The sequence below is a fragment of the Pelophylax lessonae genome (assembly GCF_965119305.1).
Source record: "Pelophylax lessonae genome assembly, chromosome: 8".
Lineage (NCBI taxonomy): Eukaryota > Metazoa > Chordata > Amphibia > Anura > Ranidae > Pelophylax > Pelophylax lessonae.
Window position 1 is genome coordinate 159,597,858 of NC_138775.1, and position 17,842 is coordinate 159,615,699.

The following is a 17,842-nucleotide window of genomic DNA, read 5'->3' on the forward strand; positions in this document are numbered from 1 at the left end:
CTTCTCATTACAGAGATGCACATCACCTAATATGCTTAATTGGTAGTAGGCTTTCGAGCCTATACAGCTTGGAGTAAGACAACATGAATAAAGAGGATGATGTGGTCAAAATACTCATTTGCCTAATAATTCTGCACTCCCTGTAATCCCCTCCCCCCCATACACTATAATCCCCTCCCCCCATACACTACAATCCCCTCCCCCCCTTCACTACAATCCCCTCCCTCCCCCACACTACAATCCCCTCCCTTCCCCATACACTACAATCCCCTCCCCATACACTACAATCCCCTCCCTTCCCCAACACACTACAATCCCCTCCCTCCCCCCACTCTTCAATCCCCTCCCTCCCCCATAAACTGTAGAACCCCTCCCCCATACACTATAATCCCCCCCATACACTACAATCCCCTCCATCCCCCCATACACTACAATCCCCTCCCTCCCCCCCCTTCTACAATCCCCTCCCCCCCACACTACAATCCCCTCCCCTCCCCATACACTACAATCCCCTCCCTCCCCCCACGCTTCAATCCCCTCCTTCCCCCATACACTGTAGAACCCCTCCCCCATACACTATAATCTCCCTCCCCATACACTACAATCCCCTCTCTCCCCCCCCCACACTACAATCCCCTCCCTCCCCCATACACTATAATCCCCCCTCCCCCATGCACTATAATCCCCCCCCCCCCATCTATATTAATAAAAGCCAGAGAGACTTCGGGCAGCCGGCCGACGCTGGGTGGGCGTGATACACAGGTCCGGATCCCCGCCCACTTCACTTCCTCCTCAGGATTGGCTGGCGTCCCGATCCAGCTGGGGAAGAAGAAGTACTTCACCTCGGTGGCGGAGAAGAGCGCGGCTCCGGAGGAAGAGGCCTGTGGGATGATGCCTCGAAGGCATTATCCGACATGACAGAGGCATCATCCGACAGGCCTCTTCCTCCGGAGCCACGCTCTTCTCCACCACCGAGTGCAGGGGTACAGTATTGAGGCACTGAGAGAAGGGGCACAGTACTGAGAAGGTATGAGGCAATGAATTGAGGGTACAGCACAGAGGAGGAGGTACAAGGCACTGAATGGAGGGGTACAGCAATGAGGAGGTATGAGGCACTGAATGGAGGTGTACAGTAATGAGGAGGTGGTATGAGGCACTGAGTGAATGGAGTACAGTAATGAGGATGTATGAGGTACTGAGTGATGGGGTACAGTACAGAGGAGGAGGTATGGGGCACTGAGTAGAGGGGTACAGTAATGAGGAGGCAGTATGAGGCACTGAGTGGAGGGTACAGTAATGAGGAGGAGGTATGAGGCACTTGAGTGGAGGGGTACAGTAATGAGGAGGAGGTATGCAGCACTAAGTGGAGGGGCACAGTAATGAGGAGGAGGTATGAGGCACTGAGTGGAGGGGCCCAGTAATGAGGAGGGGTATGAGGCACTGAGTGGAGGGGCACAGTAATGAGGAGGGGTATAAGGCACTGAAAGGAGGGGCACAGTAATGAGGAGGAGGTTTGAGGCACTGAGTGGAGGGGCACAGTAATGAGGAGGAGGTATGAGGCACAGAGTGTAGGGACCCAGTAATGAGGCGGAGGTACATAGCACAGAGCAGAAGGGTACAGTAATGAGTATTAATAGTAAAATTGCTGCGCTAAAATCATACGAAATATGCACCAATAAATCGATAAATGCAATATAACAATGTATAAAATTCAATCGTAGATAAGCTGCTGACACAAACAGATAGAAAAACATATATCTTCAAGATGATTTTATAAAATGGTGTCGCGCTAGTCTATAATCAACAGTGCTAATGAGCAGACTGATGAATGTAAGAAGGTGAGTCCCAAAAGTGCTGGCAAAGTCCACATCTACTAAATTGATGAAAAATGTGAAGCAGAGAAAGACCACCACCGAGCAGAGTGACCGGGTACTCTTACCAGCTGCATAGACCCTTGAGGGTCAAACCAAGCCCAAATAAAGATGCTGACACTGACAGGGAAGACCGCCTCCAAAAGCCTCTTTCCAATGCTCTTACACCCGGGTTCCCCGACTCCTCCTTTAGGTACTCGGAAAATACAAGAGACAAATCCCCTCATGGTGTAGCATATTCAACAAACATTTATTTCAAACGGTAAAAAAAGCAGCTTACATTCTCCGTAAGTATAACATCGCACATCGGTAGCGTGGGTTTCTAACCGACAAAATGGCCGCCGCGTCCCTCGTCTGCGCATGCGTCTCGGCACCAGCCAATTCCGACGCGTTTCGTCATAGGATGACGTCGTCAGGGGTGTGGCTTGGCCCGAGACGCTCGACCAATAAATAGCAGAGGGAGGCGGGATGATCGGGCATTGTCCGGAAGTCCGCCCATCACAGGAACCTAATGACAACCGGACGTGACACTTAGCCCGGAAGTGGACGCCTCTCATAGGCATCATAGAGGCCGGATATCACTCCCAGCTGTCTGCAACCTATGCATACCCACGAAAGGCATACAAATACGAGTGAAAAGGATAATGGCAACATTTTACCATATATCGGTCCTCTTATAGCATTATCAAATAGACAAAACATCACAAATTGAATTAGGAATAATTTCTTTATAATAAAAAGGCACAAAACTGGGAAGCAGCTCCATTTTGTGGCCAAAAAAACCCATTGCATCGCTACTTTAAAAGCACAAAATACCTGTATTACATATTAAAAAATAATAATTAATATGCTATAAAATTATAAAAATGACATCCCAATGGCCTGAGGCCTGTAAACAATAGATTTAGGTGCCTAAATAACTAGCACACTATCTTGATGTCATAATGCTCAACCTAAAACCACAATGACTCTACATATGTTGATATTCTATGGAGGAACATATACACAAGGAGGTGTTAAAAAGAAATACTAAAATTACACCGGAGTAGGAGATGCTATGAGTTATTAATAAAGGCATTCAAATCCCACTCGATGTTTAAACCAAAAGGAACATAGCACTTCATCCTGTAAATCCAGGAGGTTTCGAGCTTAGAAACACCTCTCGTCTTATTACCACCTCTCCAATTCCCCCTTAAAGTGGTCAATCCCCAGAAACAGTGTACCTCTAGGATCCCGATTATGACACAAGTCATAATGACGGGATACACTGTGTTTCGGGAACCCTTTGGCTATGTTCGCAACATGCTCTTGTAAGCGAACATGAAGCTGGTGAATGGTACGCAGTGGCGTCACTATAGGGGTGCGGTGGGGGCGGTCCGCACCGGGTGACACCCGACAGAGGGGTGACACCAGCCCGGGATGTCTCCTCAGCTGCCTTCAGTCTTCACTTCTCACTGTAGTGTATGTACGGAGTACACTGAACTGAAGCTGCCCCTCCTCCTTAAGCTGTGATGTTTACTTCCTGTGTACACAGAGGAAGAGGGGGGAGGAGAGGGAGGAGGGGGAGGAGGCACACCACGCTGCTGATTATGGCATTCTCTGTCAGGATAGAAGAAGCTACCGTAGGACAAGGTAAATTGCAGGTAACCCTTGCACTGCTGGCACATTATCACTGGAAGGAATCGTTCATGTTCTTTTTAACTTCAAGAAAATTGAACTTCAACAGTATTTTATGTTTTAGGAGAGTGCCATGTACTATGTGTCCAGTCTCATGTATACTACAGAAGCATGCTCCCAGTCTCCATTATCCCCTGTACTATAATATATGTGGAAAAGTGCGCTGATAAATGTATGTGAGCTGCAACCAAAGATCCAATAGGAATAAATAGTGATAAAAAAAGTCTGGTGCGCTAAATTGTTACCATCATGAACAAGTGTTATGTGATATCAAAACTTGACCTTATTAAACAATTGTGATGATTACAAAAAATAAAATACAGAGTGAATAAATATTCCTTGAAAGAATATTACTTAAAACAAAATTATGCAATTGTCACACACAATAAAAAGTCCAAATGTGAAAAGTGCAATGAATCCCAAAATAAAGTCAAATTAAAATCCACAGGTGCTGAATGTTGGGACGTGAAATAGTGGTGAACTGGTATTCAGAAGTGACGACAATCGTGATACAAATGGGATGTGAAGGTTTCCCACCACCTCACAGATTTGCTTCTTACCAGAATTGGGTTGGTGAAGGGCAGATAGTAGAAAAATTGGTCCAAAGGGGAACCTCTGTGATGAAACCAAGAGGGAGTGCTGTGCTGAGACCCACACCTATATATAAAAGGGCTGATTACCAGATCCCAATTATTTCAGGTTATTGGTTATTATGCAGACTCTCTGGAGGTCATATGTAAAGAGGGACTCCTGGCGCTCCTGGCATATAGCTCAATCCGAGGTCCTTTTACTTCTTGATGTAGGATCAGTGGGAGGAGCCACTTTGCCTGGTGGGGAAGTCGGTATTTGAATTACCTGGAAATGTCAAATACCAGCGGTAGACGGAGATCTGATACATAGGAGACAATGAGAAGTGTAGGTAGTTGGAAGTTGACCGTCATATCTTAATCCTGTCCATGTGCAGAGAGGTAAGTGGCATTCCCACCCCCTGCATTTGGACCGATTTTTCTACTATCTGCCCTTTACCAACCCAATTCTGGTAAGAAGCAAATCTGTGAGGTGGTGGGAAACCTTCACATCCCATTTGTATCACGATTGTCGTCACTTTTCACATTTGGACTTTTTTATTGTGTGTGACAATTGCATAATTTTGTTTTAAGTAATATTCTTTCAAGGAATATTTATTCACTCTGTATTTTATTTTTTGTAATCATCACAATTGTTTAATAAGGTCAAGTTTTGGTATCACATAACACTTGTTCATGATGGTAACAATTTAGCGCACCAGACTTTTTTCAACCCCTGTACTATGTCCGCAGTCTCCGACAACCCCTGTACTATGTCCACAGTCTCAGACAACCCCTGTACTATGTCTGCAGTCTCCGACAACCCCTGTACTATGTCCACAGTCTCCGACAACCCCTGTACTATGTCCACAGTCTCCGACAACCCGTGTACTATGTCCACAGTCTCCGACAACCCCTGTATTATGTCCACAGCCTCCGACAACCCCTGTACTATGTCCACAGCCTCCGACAACCCCTGTACTATGTACACAGTCTTGTAATGTTCTGGTACCTTTGGGTACCCTAATTACTCTTTTCCTAAGTGTATGCGCCCCACCATTCTCTTTTGGTAAGGTGCGCATACACCTTTAAGACTGATGCTGTCATCACTGAGCGCCGGACTGAACAGCTATTTAAATCACCAGCTCTCACTCACATGTGTTCGTTCAACCTGCTTTGTGCCTTGATGCTAACCTGTCTTGAAGCTCTCATGCTTGCAAGCATACCTCGCTGTCGGAACCACGCTGCGCTGATCCCTGTATCCCGCTACCGGATCATCCGCTCTTGCCGAACCTCTCCTCTGCTACATTGCTACTAGTGATAAGTACCCCACAGGGGAAACCTCTATAACCTTCATACTAAAGCTTACACTATCTAGCTCTGCATACTAAGGACTATTATTACATCTGCATTATCTAAGATTGCTAGCTCTTGAGCCTACTACCATCTGCTCTTGCACTGGGTTGGTCTCTCCTGTATGTTCACCTGCTACTCTATCATCTGCTACCATACATGATTGCTAACCTATCTGCATTCCATCTGCTACTATCTTACTTTCAAGAACATTTCCTTTCAAGTGTCTGTCATCTACCATCTCTACCCAACCTGTCTCTTCAGCCTATCATCACTGTGTTACTATATACATAAATCACTCTAGGAACATCTTATTGAGTGTGTGTATTTACTTGCTGAATTGAGATCATCCACACATGATGAGTCTTTGGGAGTTGGGATTGGTATCTCAGCGTTTCTCTACATGACTACTGAAGTGGAATATTTCTGCAGCTGTAAATCCACATCATACATAAAACGCAGGAGCGTTACAAGTCTCCGAAAACCCGTGTACTATGTCCGCAGTCTCCGACAACCCGTGTACTATGTCCGCAGTCTCCGACAACCCCTGTACTATGTCCGCAGTCTCCGACAACCCCTGTACTATGTCCACAGTCTCCGACAACCCCTGTACTATGTCCGCAGTCTCTGATCATCTCCTGTATTATTTCCACAGTCTCTGACCATCTCCTGTACTATGTCTGCTGTGTCTGACCATCTCCTGTACTATGTCTGCTGTGTCTGACCATCTCCTGTACAATGTCTGCAGTCTCTGACCATCTCCTGTATTATTTCCACAGTCTCTGACCATCTCCTGTACTATGTCTGCAGTGTCTGACCATCTCCTGTACTATGTCTGCAGTCTCTGACCATCTTCTGTACTATGTCTGCAGTCTCTGACCATCTCCTGTATAATGTCTGCAGTCTGACCATCTCCTGTATAATGTCCGCAGTTTCTAAAAGTCTCTTGTATAATGTCCGCAGTCTCTGAAAGTCTCTTGTATCATGTCCGCAGTCTCTGACAGTCTCTTGTATCATGTTCACAGTCATTGACAGTCTCTTGTATCATGTCCACAGTCATTGACAGTCTCTTGTATCATGTCCGCAGTCTCTTGTACCATATCTGCAGTCTCTGACCATCTCTTGTATCATGTCTGCAGTCTCTGACCCTCTCTTGTATCATGTCTGCAGTCTCTGACCATCTCTTGTATCATGTCTGCAGTCTCTGACCATCTCTTGTATCATGTCTGCAGTCTCTGACCATCTCTTGTATCATGTCTGCAGTCTCTGACCATCTCTTGTATCATGTCTGTAGTCTCTGACCATCTCTTGTAGCATGTCTGTAGTCTCTGACCATCTCCTGTATTATTTCCACAGTCTCTGACCATCTCCTTTATCATGTCTGTAGTCTCTGACCATCTCTTGTATGTGGGAGGAATTTTGCCCTTTCCTTACCCCTACACTGAGTTACACACCCCTGTCTCCTGCACTCTTTTTGTTTTGTACTCCTGATTTTTTTTTTTATACATTACATACTCCTGAGCCCTGCGTTCTATGCATTATGTACTCCTGGACCATGCTCTCTGTGTGTATCATGTACTCCTAAACCTGGCACTGGCTACAGCCTTCTGTGCATTACATTCATATAAATCTTGAACCCATTGCATTACACACCCTGGACCCCTGCAGCCTGCACTATGTATCCTAAACCCGTCACTGTCTGCAGCACTCCCCAACCCCTGTGCTCTGCTTTACACACTCCCGCACTATATACACAATACTGTACATTATATACTTCTCACCAAAGTCTTCATTGTCTCAACAGTTGCTGGTTGCTATGCAGTCCCTGACTATTTTATTGAATTTATTCTTTAAGGTAGGCTCAGACAAAACAATCAAAGCATATTTTATAGGTACAAGGAAGTCTGGGTTTTGTTTAAACATATCCCTTAAGCTCCTCCCACAATTTACTGTGACCTAGCATGCCACAGGTCTTTTCACTTCTCCAGTGTCCCTCATTCTGAAGTTCAAAGTTGGGAGGTATGATTAAGCAGTGACAGCAGGCTCTTTTCCTCGCTCAGTCCACCAGAGAACAGGTAGCTAGCTGCAGGCTGTCAATTTATCTTCCCCCACTTCCCCCCCCCCTCTTTTCTCCTGTCAGCAGTGCAGGAGAAGAGAGAGCGGCTCTCATCTGATTGCCGCCTAGCTTACTGCCCAGTCTTTTTCCCTTCCCATTGGCCACTGCTCAGGGCCAATCAGAAGAGACTAGGGGGGCATCATGGGACATGTAGTTCCGGAAGATTGGCAGCCCCATTTGTAGTTCACAGGGAGCATACCACAGCCCCCAGCATGCACTCTGCTAGGGGGGAGAGATTGAGGACTGGGAACCTGGGAAAAAGCTGAGGGAGGGAGTGTTACACCATAAAGAGAGGACTGTGCTGGGGGAAGTCAGAGAGAGCCACACTGCCCAGCACCACCAGAGAGAGGGCCATGCTGCTGCCCAGCACCACCAGAGAGAGGGCCATGCTGCTGCCCAGCAACATCAGAGAGAGAAAGGCTTTGTCATTGCCAGGGTACAGACGGGCCACACTACTGACCAAAGTCAGCCTGGTCAACCCAGAGGGAGCGAACGTCTAAGCAGAGGGATCACTGCTGCATTTTTGCTGGGTCTGGCAGGATGGCCTGTCAGCCATTATCCGTTACTGCTCCTAGGGACTGAGCCATTAGGAAGTGCCTAACCTAATATCCTCTAGGCCTTATTGACCGTCGCAACCTGCTACAAAAAACTCCCAACGCTGAGCTGCTGCCCGGCCTGAATATAGGGGGGGGGGGGGGGGTTGACACCATGTTTTACCGCACCAGGTGACACCAACCCTAGTGATGCCACTGATGGTACGGCCTATATAATCCTTACCGCATGGACACCCTTATAGGTATACTACATGCGTAGTACATCAGGAGATGAACGGTCTTATTTTATGAGATTCCTGCGTAGTTGATGATTGAAAGGACTCAATTCTTCTACCACCTGCAATATTTATTTTACAAATGTTACAATTCCTGCAGGGATAATATCCTCCCCTCTCCTGGAAAAAGGAAACCCTTTTGGGTGGGTTTTGGATGTTTGGCGCTATCTGTAGACGCAATGGCGGTACCCCTCTAAACACCACCGAGGGTGCCTCAGGAAGAGAGGGGCCCAAAACACTATCATTGCGTAAGACTTGCCAGTGTCTCCTAAGGATCTTCTTGACAGAGTAATGTTGCACCGAATACGAGGAAAAAAATGCATGCTGGAAAGCATCATTCTTAACCTTCGGTCTCTGTCTCAACAAATCAGACCTTTCTCTCTGATCTGCCTTAAGAAAGGCTCTATCCAACTCCTCCTGGCAGTATCCTTTCTCCAAGAATCACTCGCGGAGGATCACAGACTCATTAAGGAAATCACTTCTCGTTAAGCAATTCCGCTTCAACCTAAGGAATTGACTGACAGGAACGGACTTCAACTACGCCGCATGATGGCAGCTGGTTGTTTCAATACATCCGTTCTGTCAGTCTCCTTAAAAAAGGTCGAAGTGACCAAACGCCCCTCCAGGACTCTTATTCTGAGATCCAGGAAGTGTATCTCAGACCTACTGGACTCAAATTGTAGGGAGATACCCCTGTCGTTGGTATTAAGGGTGGACATAAAATGGCTCAGGGAGTCGGAATCTCCATCCCATAGGAGGAGGATGTCGTCGATGTACCTGCGCCACAGGACCAACCCCGGCATAGGAACATCACCGACAACATCCTCCTCCCATCTGGCCATAAATAGATTCGCCATACTGGGCGCGAATTTCGCGCCCATAGCAACACCACGACATTGCCGGTAGTAGATGTTATCATACCAGAAATAATTGTGTTGCATGGCGAAATCTAATAGGGACAACAAAAACTCCCTCTGAAAGCTCAGCAGGGTGTCCCGTCCCAGATAGTGGGCAACTGCCTCCATACCGTGCTGGTGTGAAATGATAGTGTACAAAGAAGACACATCCGCCGTTGCTAAGATGTAGCTATCTTTCCACGTAATCTGGGCTAGTTCATTAATTACCTGTGTAGAATCCCGCAAGAAGGAAGGTGTCTTCACCACTAGGGGTTGCAGAAAACTATCGATATATTTACCCACCCGGGAGGTGATAGAATCGATACCACTGATGATAGGTCTCCCGGGTGGGTTCACCACATCTTTATGGATCTTCGGTAGGTAATACATCACCGGGATCCGTGGCGCCGAGGGGACCAAAAAGTCCCTTTCCTTCTCGGTCAAAAGTTTTTGCTGAAAACCCCTGTCCACCAACACCTGCAGCTCCTTCTTATAGCTGAATGTGGGATTCTTGGGTAAAGGAACATAAGTATTCCGATCCGATAATAGCCGTTTCATCTCATTATCATAGGCGGAGGCATCTAAGATCACGATGCCCCCCCCTTTGTCCGCGGGGCGGACAATTATGTCCTTCCTTTCCCTAAGTGAGTTTAATCCCTTTTGGAAAGTGGTGGTAACCCTAGGTTTCTTTAATACCAACTCGTCCAAATCCTTCGTCACCAGGTCCCGGAATACAGACAATGAAGGGGCCAGAGGACCCGGGGGGTTGAATGTGGAAGAATTGCATAAAGAAGTATTCCTTACCCCCATAGTGTATTCCAACCTGGGGCGAATCGGATTACTAATAAAGTACAGTAATGAGTAGGAGGTACAAGGCACCAAATGGAAGGGTACAGTAATGAGGAGGAGGTACGAGGCACAGAGTGGAAGCGTACAGTAATGAGGAGGAGGTACGAGACACTGAGTGGAAGGGTACAGTAATGAGGAGGTATGAGGCACAGAGTGGAAGGGTACAGTAATGAGGAGGAGTATGAGGCACAGAGTGGAAGGATACAGTAATGAGGAGGAGGTATGAGGCACAGAGCGGAAGGGTACAGTAATGAGGAGGAGGTACGAGACACTGAGTGGAAGGGTATAGTAATGAGGAGGTACAAGGCACCGACTGGAAGGGTACAGTAATGAGGAGGTATGAGGCACTGAGTGGAGGGGCCAAGTACTGAGTAGGAGGTATGAGGCACTGAGGGGAAGGCTACAGTATTAAGGAGGAGGTATGAGGCACACACATACACACACACATACACATATATATATATATATATATATATATATATATATATATATATATATATATATATATATATACATACATACATACGTTCTAGCCCCCATTAATTTAACGGGATTAATGTCTAGTATATAAATAAATGTGATAAAAAAAAATGAAAATGAGAGTGTAAAAAAAACAAAAAAAAAACAAATAATAAAAAAATGAAGGCACCCCCATGCTCGCGCACAAAGGCGAAAGGAGCATCGTTCCCACGTCGATATGTAAACAGTGATTGCACCATGCATGTGAGGCATCACCGCGAACGTCAGATCGAGGGCAGTAATTCCAGCTGTAGACCTCCAAGGTAATTTTAAAACCAGTAAAGCGTTGCCTTTGGACATTTCAGATGTATGTACTTTGTCACCGTTGCATGAGTGTACTCAGCATAACATCATCTTTTATATTGTGTTTTTGTGCAGTAAGATTCAAAAAGGTGAATTTTATATATGTTTGGGGGTTCAAAGTAATTTTTTAGCAAAAACTACTGATTTTTCATGCAAAACAGGTATGAGAAACTTAGAGATCTATTAGTAAAAGCAGCACACTTTACAAACATTACACATAGTTAGGCACACATTTAACCTCTTTATCACCCTAGATGTTAACCCCTGCTCAGCCAGTGTCATTAGTACAGTGACAGTGTATAATATTATCACTGATCACTGTATTAATGTCACTGGTGATGTCAGTGTCAGTTCACCCCAGTGTCAGTTGGTGTCAGATTGCTCGCTGCACTATCTTAGTCCCATTATAAGTCGCTGATCACTGCCATTAGTAGTATAAAAAATAACCGTATACACTATATTGTGAAAAGTATTGGGATATCTGACTTTACACGCACATGAACTTTAATAGCATTCCAGTCTTAGACCATAGGGTTCAATATTGAGTTGGCCCACCCTTTGCAGCTATACCAGTTTCAACTCTTCTGGGAAGGCTGTCTACAAGGTTTATCAGCCTCCACATACACAGTTTTTCAGCTTTAACCAATCTTTAGGTCCAACATACATAGCCTGTCTGTTTCCCAGGCTGTACAGCACTGACTGTGTGTCCCAGGGAAGTTGGCAAAAAGAGAGAGGTGCAAAACCCAAAGTGAATAGAAGATCAGAGCTCTCAAAAGGTGTATGACTGGAGTCTGGGAGTTCCAAACAGTATTTTTCCAGACTTCCTGTGAGACTCTCTGCTACAGTATTTACAGTGTATGTTGTGATAATGCTAGGCCCTACCATGCTACCGTGCAAATTTGTGTGAAATTGCCCCCAAAGTTGCCAAAAGTAGTGCAGGATCTACTTTTGGGAATCAGTGTGGCGCCGCAAAGTTGGCGTCAGCATTGTTTCAGACTGTGCCATTTCCAGCAATAGGATTCGATTTGGAATGCGATTTGACAGGTCAAATCGCATGCCAAATTGGCCCAATGTGTACGAGGTCTAAGGCAGAGTGCTAAGCTCCAGCTTATTATTTCTGAGTAGAGAAGACTGGCTTATCAGTGTTCTCTGGGTATGGTAGTCCTGGATCAGGAGCTTGGAGACTTTGAAGAGATTTGGGTGGTATGAGGTCTCCAAGCATGTGTCCAGGACTTACTGGTTGTGTAAGTGTGCACACTTGTTATAAGCAAGGAGCTGGCCAAAGCTCAGAGCCCCATCAGTAGAGAGCTGTGTGCTACGATTAAGAGAGGTGATTCTCTCAACAGACTGCACTCCATGTTCCAGAGATACTTTACTCACAGGATTAAGAAAGTCAGGACAGCTGAGTGAGTCTTGGAGACTAGGAGAGCTGAGGAAACTATGGGAGTCTAGGGGATGGAGAGAGTCTGAGTCTCATAGGACTGGGAGAGAGCCTAAGGTGTCAGGAGAACCCCTAATGAGAGGCCAGAAGTGGGCCTGTGCAGCAGGGTACTGTAGTCTACAAGGCTAAATGGGCTAGCAGAGTTCAGAGAGCTAGGTCTGGGGGACCTGTGCCAAGAGCAGCAGTGCTGCTGAGGAGAGAGCTAGGTGACATAGCATTTCCTGACAACTGTTTTTCTGATTAAAATTCCCATGCTTGGGTGATAAGTAAGTATGTAACTAGAGTTGTGACTACGCTTTACAGGAGTGTGTAACTAACTTCTGAATTTATTGCAAATTTTTAGACAGTGTAAGTAATTTTTTTGGGGAAGTTGGTAAAGGTGCTTGAAAACATGTTGTCAGGGAGGAGAATTTGTACATAATGTATTTTCCATTTGGCAACTATGATCTACAATGTATGTGTATATTTTAATTAATATCTTTTTTATGGTTGTTAAGTTTTAGGTTACTGTTCAAAGCCACAGCAAAGTCTTGAAAATGGGGAACTAGAAGGTCAATGGAATGCTGAAACTTTTCCACCTGGGAAGGTGGCAACTTACATTTGTCGCCAAGGTTACAGCCAAACTAGTCCTATTAAAAAAGCCTGCATTGATGGTGAATGGATAACTATTTCCAAAGGACAATGCACTGAGGGTAAGGTTTTAAAAATATTTATGAAATATTAACAACAATGACATTCATCCAGAATTCACCCAAAAATAGCATGTCACTGGGCAAATGTTACTGGGCAACATAAAACAATTGAATGTTAATTTGTTCAACATGCTTTTCTTTTAATCTACTTACAAATGAGGTGTGTTGAACATCCCTGCAGATATCCTTGGCAGCTTTTTGGGAACATTAAGGCTTCCCTCTCCAAATGAGGAGGCAAGATGTGAGCCAGGCCCGGACTGGGACAAAAAATAGGCCCGGGCATTTTGGACTGAGCAGCCCGCGAGGGGGGCGTGGGGTGGGGCGTGGCGGGGCGTTCGTCGGGATGGTTCATGACAGGATTTAATGTTCCAGGATGTGGGGATTCGATAACGGTACCTTTTTTAGTTTAATCTGACAGACTGGGTCCAATTTAGATCAGAGCTGCCATATGATGCTGTTTTTTTTGTCTTACTTATCCTGTTTTGATGGTTGAGTCCTAAAAATAGTATGAAGCAGCACAAGATGAGGGTTACTCTAAATTAAGGGGTAGACAACCTTTTTGGGCACAGTGTGCCGAAAAATGTTTTCAAAGAAATTGGGAGTGCCAGACACATAAAAAACAACTAGGGATGCACCGAAATTATCGGTCGAAAATGAGCCTCATCTAATTTCGGCCGATAATGGGTTAACAGTGCCGAAATTAATATGGCCGCCGTGAGGAAGGAGGAGGGCGCAGCGCAGGGCAGGTTTTAAAAGTCCCGCCTCTGGCCGGCCGCCCGCCTCTCAATGACGTCCCTACTACGATCTGTGCATTAATGAAGGGACATACCAGGCGATAGGGCGGGGCGAGCGGCCGCTAATAGATAGAACTTCCCTGTCAGCTCAACGGGACTGTGACTGTGTGTGAATGAGATCTGATCTGACCTGACACCGGGCGGGGGGGCGGGGGGAGCGGCCGCTAATAGCTGTAACTATGTGAGCCTTTCACTTCCTTGTCAGCGGAGATACATGCCTGACAAGGAAGTGAAGGGCTCACATAGTTACAGCTATTAGCGGCCGCTCCCCCTGCCCCCCTTGCCCCCCTGTGTCATGTCAGATCAGATATCATTCACACATAGTCACAGTCCCGCTGAGCTGACAGGGAAGGATCACATAGTTCTATCTATTAGCGGCCGCTCGCCCCGCCCTCCCGCCCGGACTGTCAGGGAATTGAAGAGAAGTGAAGCTCACATAGTGACAGCTATTAGCGGCCGCTCGCCCGCCCGGTGTGTCAGTTCATTCATGTACAGAACGTAGTAGTAGTGACATCACCGGGAGGCGGGCGGCCGGCCAGAGGCGGGACTTTTGAATAATGGACACCTTGACCGGAGGAGCTGAGTGAGTAGGAGAGGGACGCTGAGGCTGATGCGGAGGGGAGGGGGGAGGGGGGGTGATAGCTGAGGCAGCTTACCATTGGTATTTGTATTAATTATGCAGCATGAGGGGGTTAATGTATTGTCACTGCTGCATTAGTGACCGACCAGTGGCAGTTAATTAACCCCTTTGTGCTGCATTAGTGCAACCAGTATCAGTGCAACCATTGTTAATTAACCCTGATACTGGTTGCACTAATGCAGCACAAAGGGGTTAATTAACTGCCACTGGTCGGTCACTAATGCAGGAGTGACAATACATTAACCCCCTCATGCTGCATAATACAAATACCATTGGTAATTAAATTAACCTATTGCCAACCCGTCACAGTACATATATTGTGACAGGGTGGCAGCGACAGGTGTACGTCGATGCCTGTTTTTTGGCGTATGCCCCTGTTCCATCTATTTTAATTTCATTTCGGTGCATCCCTAAAAACAACTGTCAACTTCATATAAAGTAACTGCTGTAAACCACTTGAATAATAGTAAGAAATCAAGTGAGCTTTGCACCTTCACAAATCAGATCACCCGAATTCCTGCACCTTCACACATCAGATCACCCCAATTCCTGCACCATCACACCTCAGATCACCCCAATTCCTGCACCTTCACAAATCAGATCAGCCCCAATTCCTGCACTATCACACCTCAAATCACCCCAATTCCTGCACCTTCCCACCTCAGATCACCCCAATTCCTGCACTATCACACCTCAGATCATCCCAATTCCTGCACTATCACACCTCAGATCACGTCCAATTCCTGCACTATCACACCTCAGATCACGTCCAATTCCTGCACTATCACACCTCAGATCACGTCCAATTCCTGCATTATCACACCTCAGATCACGTCCAATTCCTGCATTATCACACCTCAGATCACGTCCAATTCCTGCACTATCACACCTCAGATCACGTCCAATTCCTGCACTATCACACCTCAGATCAGCCCAAGTCTTGCACCTTCACACCTCAGATCACCCCAATTCTTGCACTATCACACCTCAGATCAGCCCAATTCCTGCACCTTCACACCTCAGATCACCCCAATTCCTGCACCTTCACACCTCAGATCAGTCCCAATTCCTGCACTATCACACCTCAGATCACCTTGCAGGCTGGCACTGGCAGCAAATATTTTATTCAAATCAGGATTTCTTCTGCAAATAGGCTGGCATCAGAGTCAGACAATTACCAAAACCAATGTCATCATGACACGTGATCAAAAAATTAGGAAAAATAAGGTTTTCTTCTGCAAATAGGCTGGCAGTGGCATCAGAACAGACAATTAACAAAAATCAATCTCATCAGACACATGACATGACCAATTCAAATCAGGATTTCTTCTGCAAATAAGCTGGCACTGGCAGCAACAATTTTATTCAAATCAGGATTTCTTCTGCAAATAGGCTGACCTGGCACTGGCAGGCATAGTACTAGACTAGTACTATGCCTGGCTGCCAGTGCCAGGCCAGCCTATTTGCAGAAGAAAATCCTGATTTCTTTGAATAAAAATTGTTGCTGCCAATGCGAGCCCAGCCTATCTGCAAAAGAAATCCCTAAGTAGAAGTCACTCCTCTCTCCAGTCCTCCACTTACCTTGGGTGTGCTGTGCGGTGTGGCTGCAGAGTGTTCCCCCTGGACATAGTACAGGAGATGGTCAGAGACTGTAAACATGATACACGAGATGGTCAGAGACTACGGACCTGATACAAGAGATGGTCAGAGACTGAGGACATGATACAGGAGATGGTCAGAGACTGAGGACATGATACAGGAGATGGTGACAGACTGAGGACATGATACAGGAGATGGTCAGAGACTGAGGACATGATACAGGAGATGGTCAGAGACTGAGGACATGATACAGGAGATGGTCAGAGTCTGCAGACATAGTACAGGATATTGGCAGAGACTGCAGACATGATACAGGAGATGGTCAGAGTCTGCAGACATGATAGAAGAGCACTAGGGGGGCCGGAGAGCACAGGGAAAGCAGATGGCACTGGAGGAGCTGAAGGGCGGGGGGGGGACTTGAGAGAATTAAGGGGGGGGGGACTGGAGAGCATTGCAGGGGGGTTGGAAGGCGCAGGGTGTGGATAGCACGGGGGTGGGCAGGGAAAACCAGGGGGATGGAGAGCATGGGAGGGGAACTGGAGAGCACTGGGGGGGGACTGGAAATCACTTAGGGGGGAGCCAGGGAGCACAGGGGGGTGGAGAGCACTGGGCGAGCCAGAGAGCATAGGGGAGATGAAAAGCACTGTGGGCTGGGGACTTGAAGAGCACGGGGGGGGGGGGGCTAAAGAGCACTGGGGGAGGAAGGGGGTAAGATCACTGGGGGGGGTAAGATCACTGGGGGGGGTAAGATCACTGGGGCGGTAAGATCACTGGGGGGGGCAGTAAAAGAAGTTGTATAGGAGGGGGATGGGACAGCTGCATATAGGGAAATTGATATTTCCATATTTCTCCTGCAGCCGCAGAATGCCTGCAGAGAGGAGAATCAGGCATCCATCCAGCAGCAGCAGGAGGTATAGGTAAACATCAAAAATCCTCTATATGCAGGCTGCAGCCGCCCCATCCATCCCCCTCCTATTGAGCAGTCACACACGGCCGGGGCTGCACAGCACTGTCTGCAGGCAGGCACTTACCTTCTCTTCTCTCCCCGTGCCCCCCCCCACGAGCAGCACGAAGTCGGACTTCACTGAAGGAGCTGCCATCTGCAGGCTGCAGCTGCTTGAGAGAGATGCCGTGACCGTCCGATGCTGGCCGCGCCGGGCAGGACACCGGCGGCCGGCGGGAAGTACACTGTTGACTTTGAGACTACTTGACTTCCGTCTCCGCGGCCAATCAGCCTTCTGCTCAGGGGGGTGTGACACAGAGCCGCTGTAGCTGGCAACGGCCGGCGGCCACAGTGAGGGAACTTACTTCTACCGTGATCGTGATGACTCGCGGCGCCGCGGCCCACCGGGAAAATGCCCGGTCTGCCCTATGGCCAGTCCAGCCCTGATGTGAGCTAAATGCCCCCTTGACTCTGGATGAGTTGCAACGAGCAGTAGCAGACTGGCCAGGAGGTAAGACACCTGGTTTGGGTGGCTTACCAGTGGAAATATATCTTCAATACGGAGGCATTTTAGTTCCGGAGCTTTTGAAAACTTTGAATCAAGCTCTGGACTCAATGCATCTTCCAGAGTCAATGAAGGAAGCATGTATAGTAGTGATTCCTAAGCCAGGAAAAGACCCACTATTGCCGGAGTCTTATCATCCGATTTCATTATTGAATTTGGACATTAAGATTCTGGCTAAGGTTTTGGCAA

The 17,842-nt window shown here is 47.0% G+C and overlaps 2 protein-coding genes across 2 annotated transcripts in view; both read left to right on the forward strand.

The window, feature by feature from the left end:
- Positions 1-17,842, forward strand: part of LOC309562208 (uncharacterized protein) — a gene marked incomplete at its 5' end in the record, with an annotated part of 1,875,955 nt that overhangs the window by 1,082,058 nt on the left and 776,055 nt on the right. The gene's annotated exons all lie outside the window — the stretch shown is intronic.
- Positions 1-17,842, forward strand: part of LOC309561645 (complement factor H-related protein 5-like) — a gene marked incomplete at its 3' end in the record, with an annotated part of 218,867 nt that overhangs the window by 199,074 nt on the left and 1,951 nt on the right. Inside the window, exon 3 of the mRNA XM_082265642.1 lies at positions 12,924-13,112. Coding sequence (XP_082121768.1) covers positions 12,924-13,112 — 189 coding nt within the window. The remainder of the gene's footprint in view (positions 1-12,923; positions 13,113-17,842) is intronic.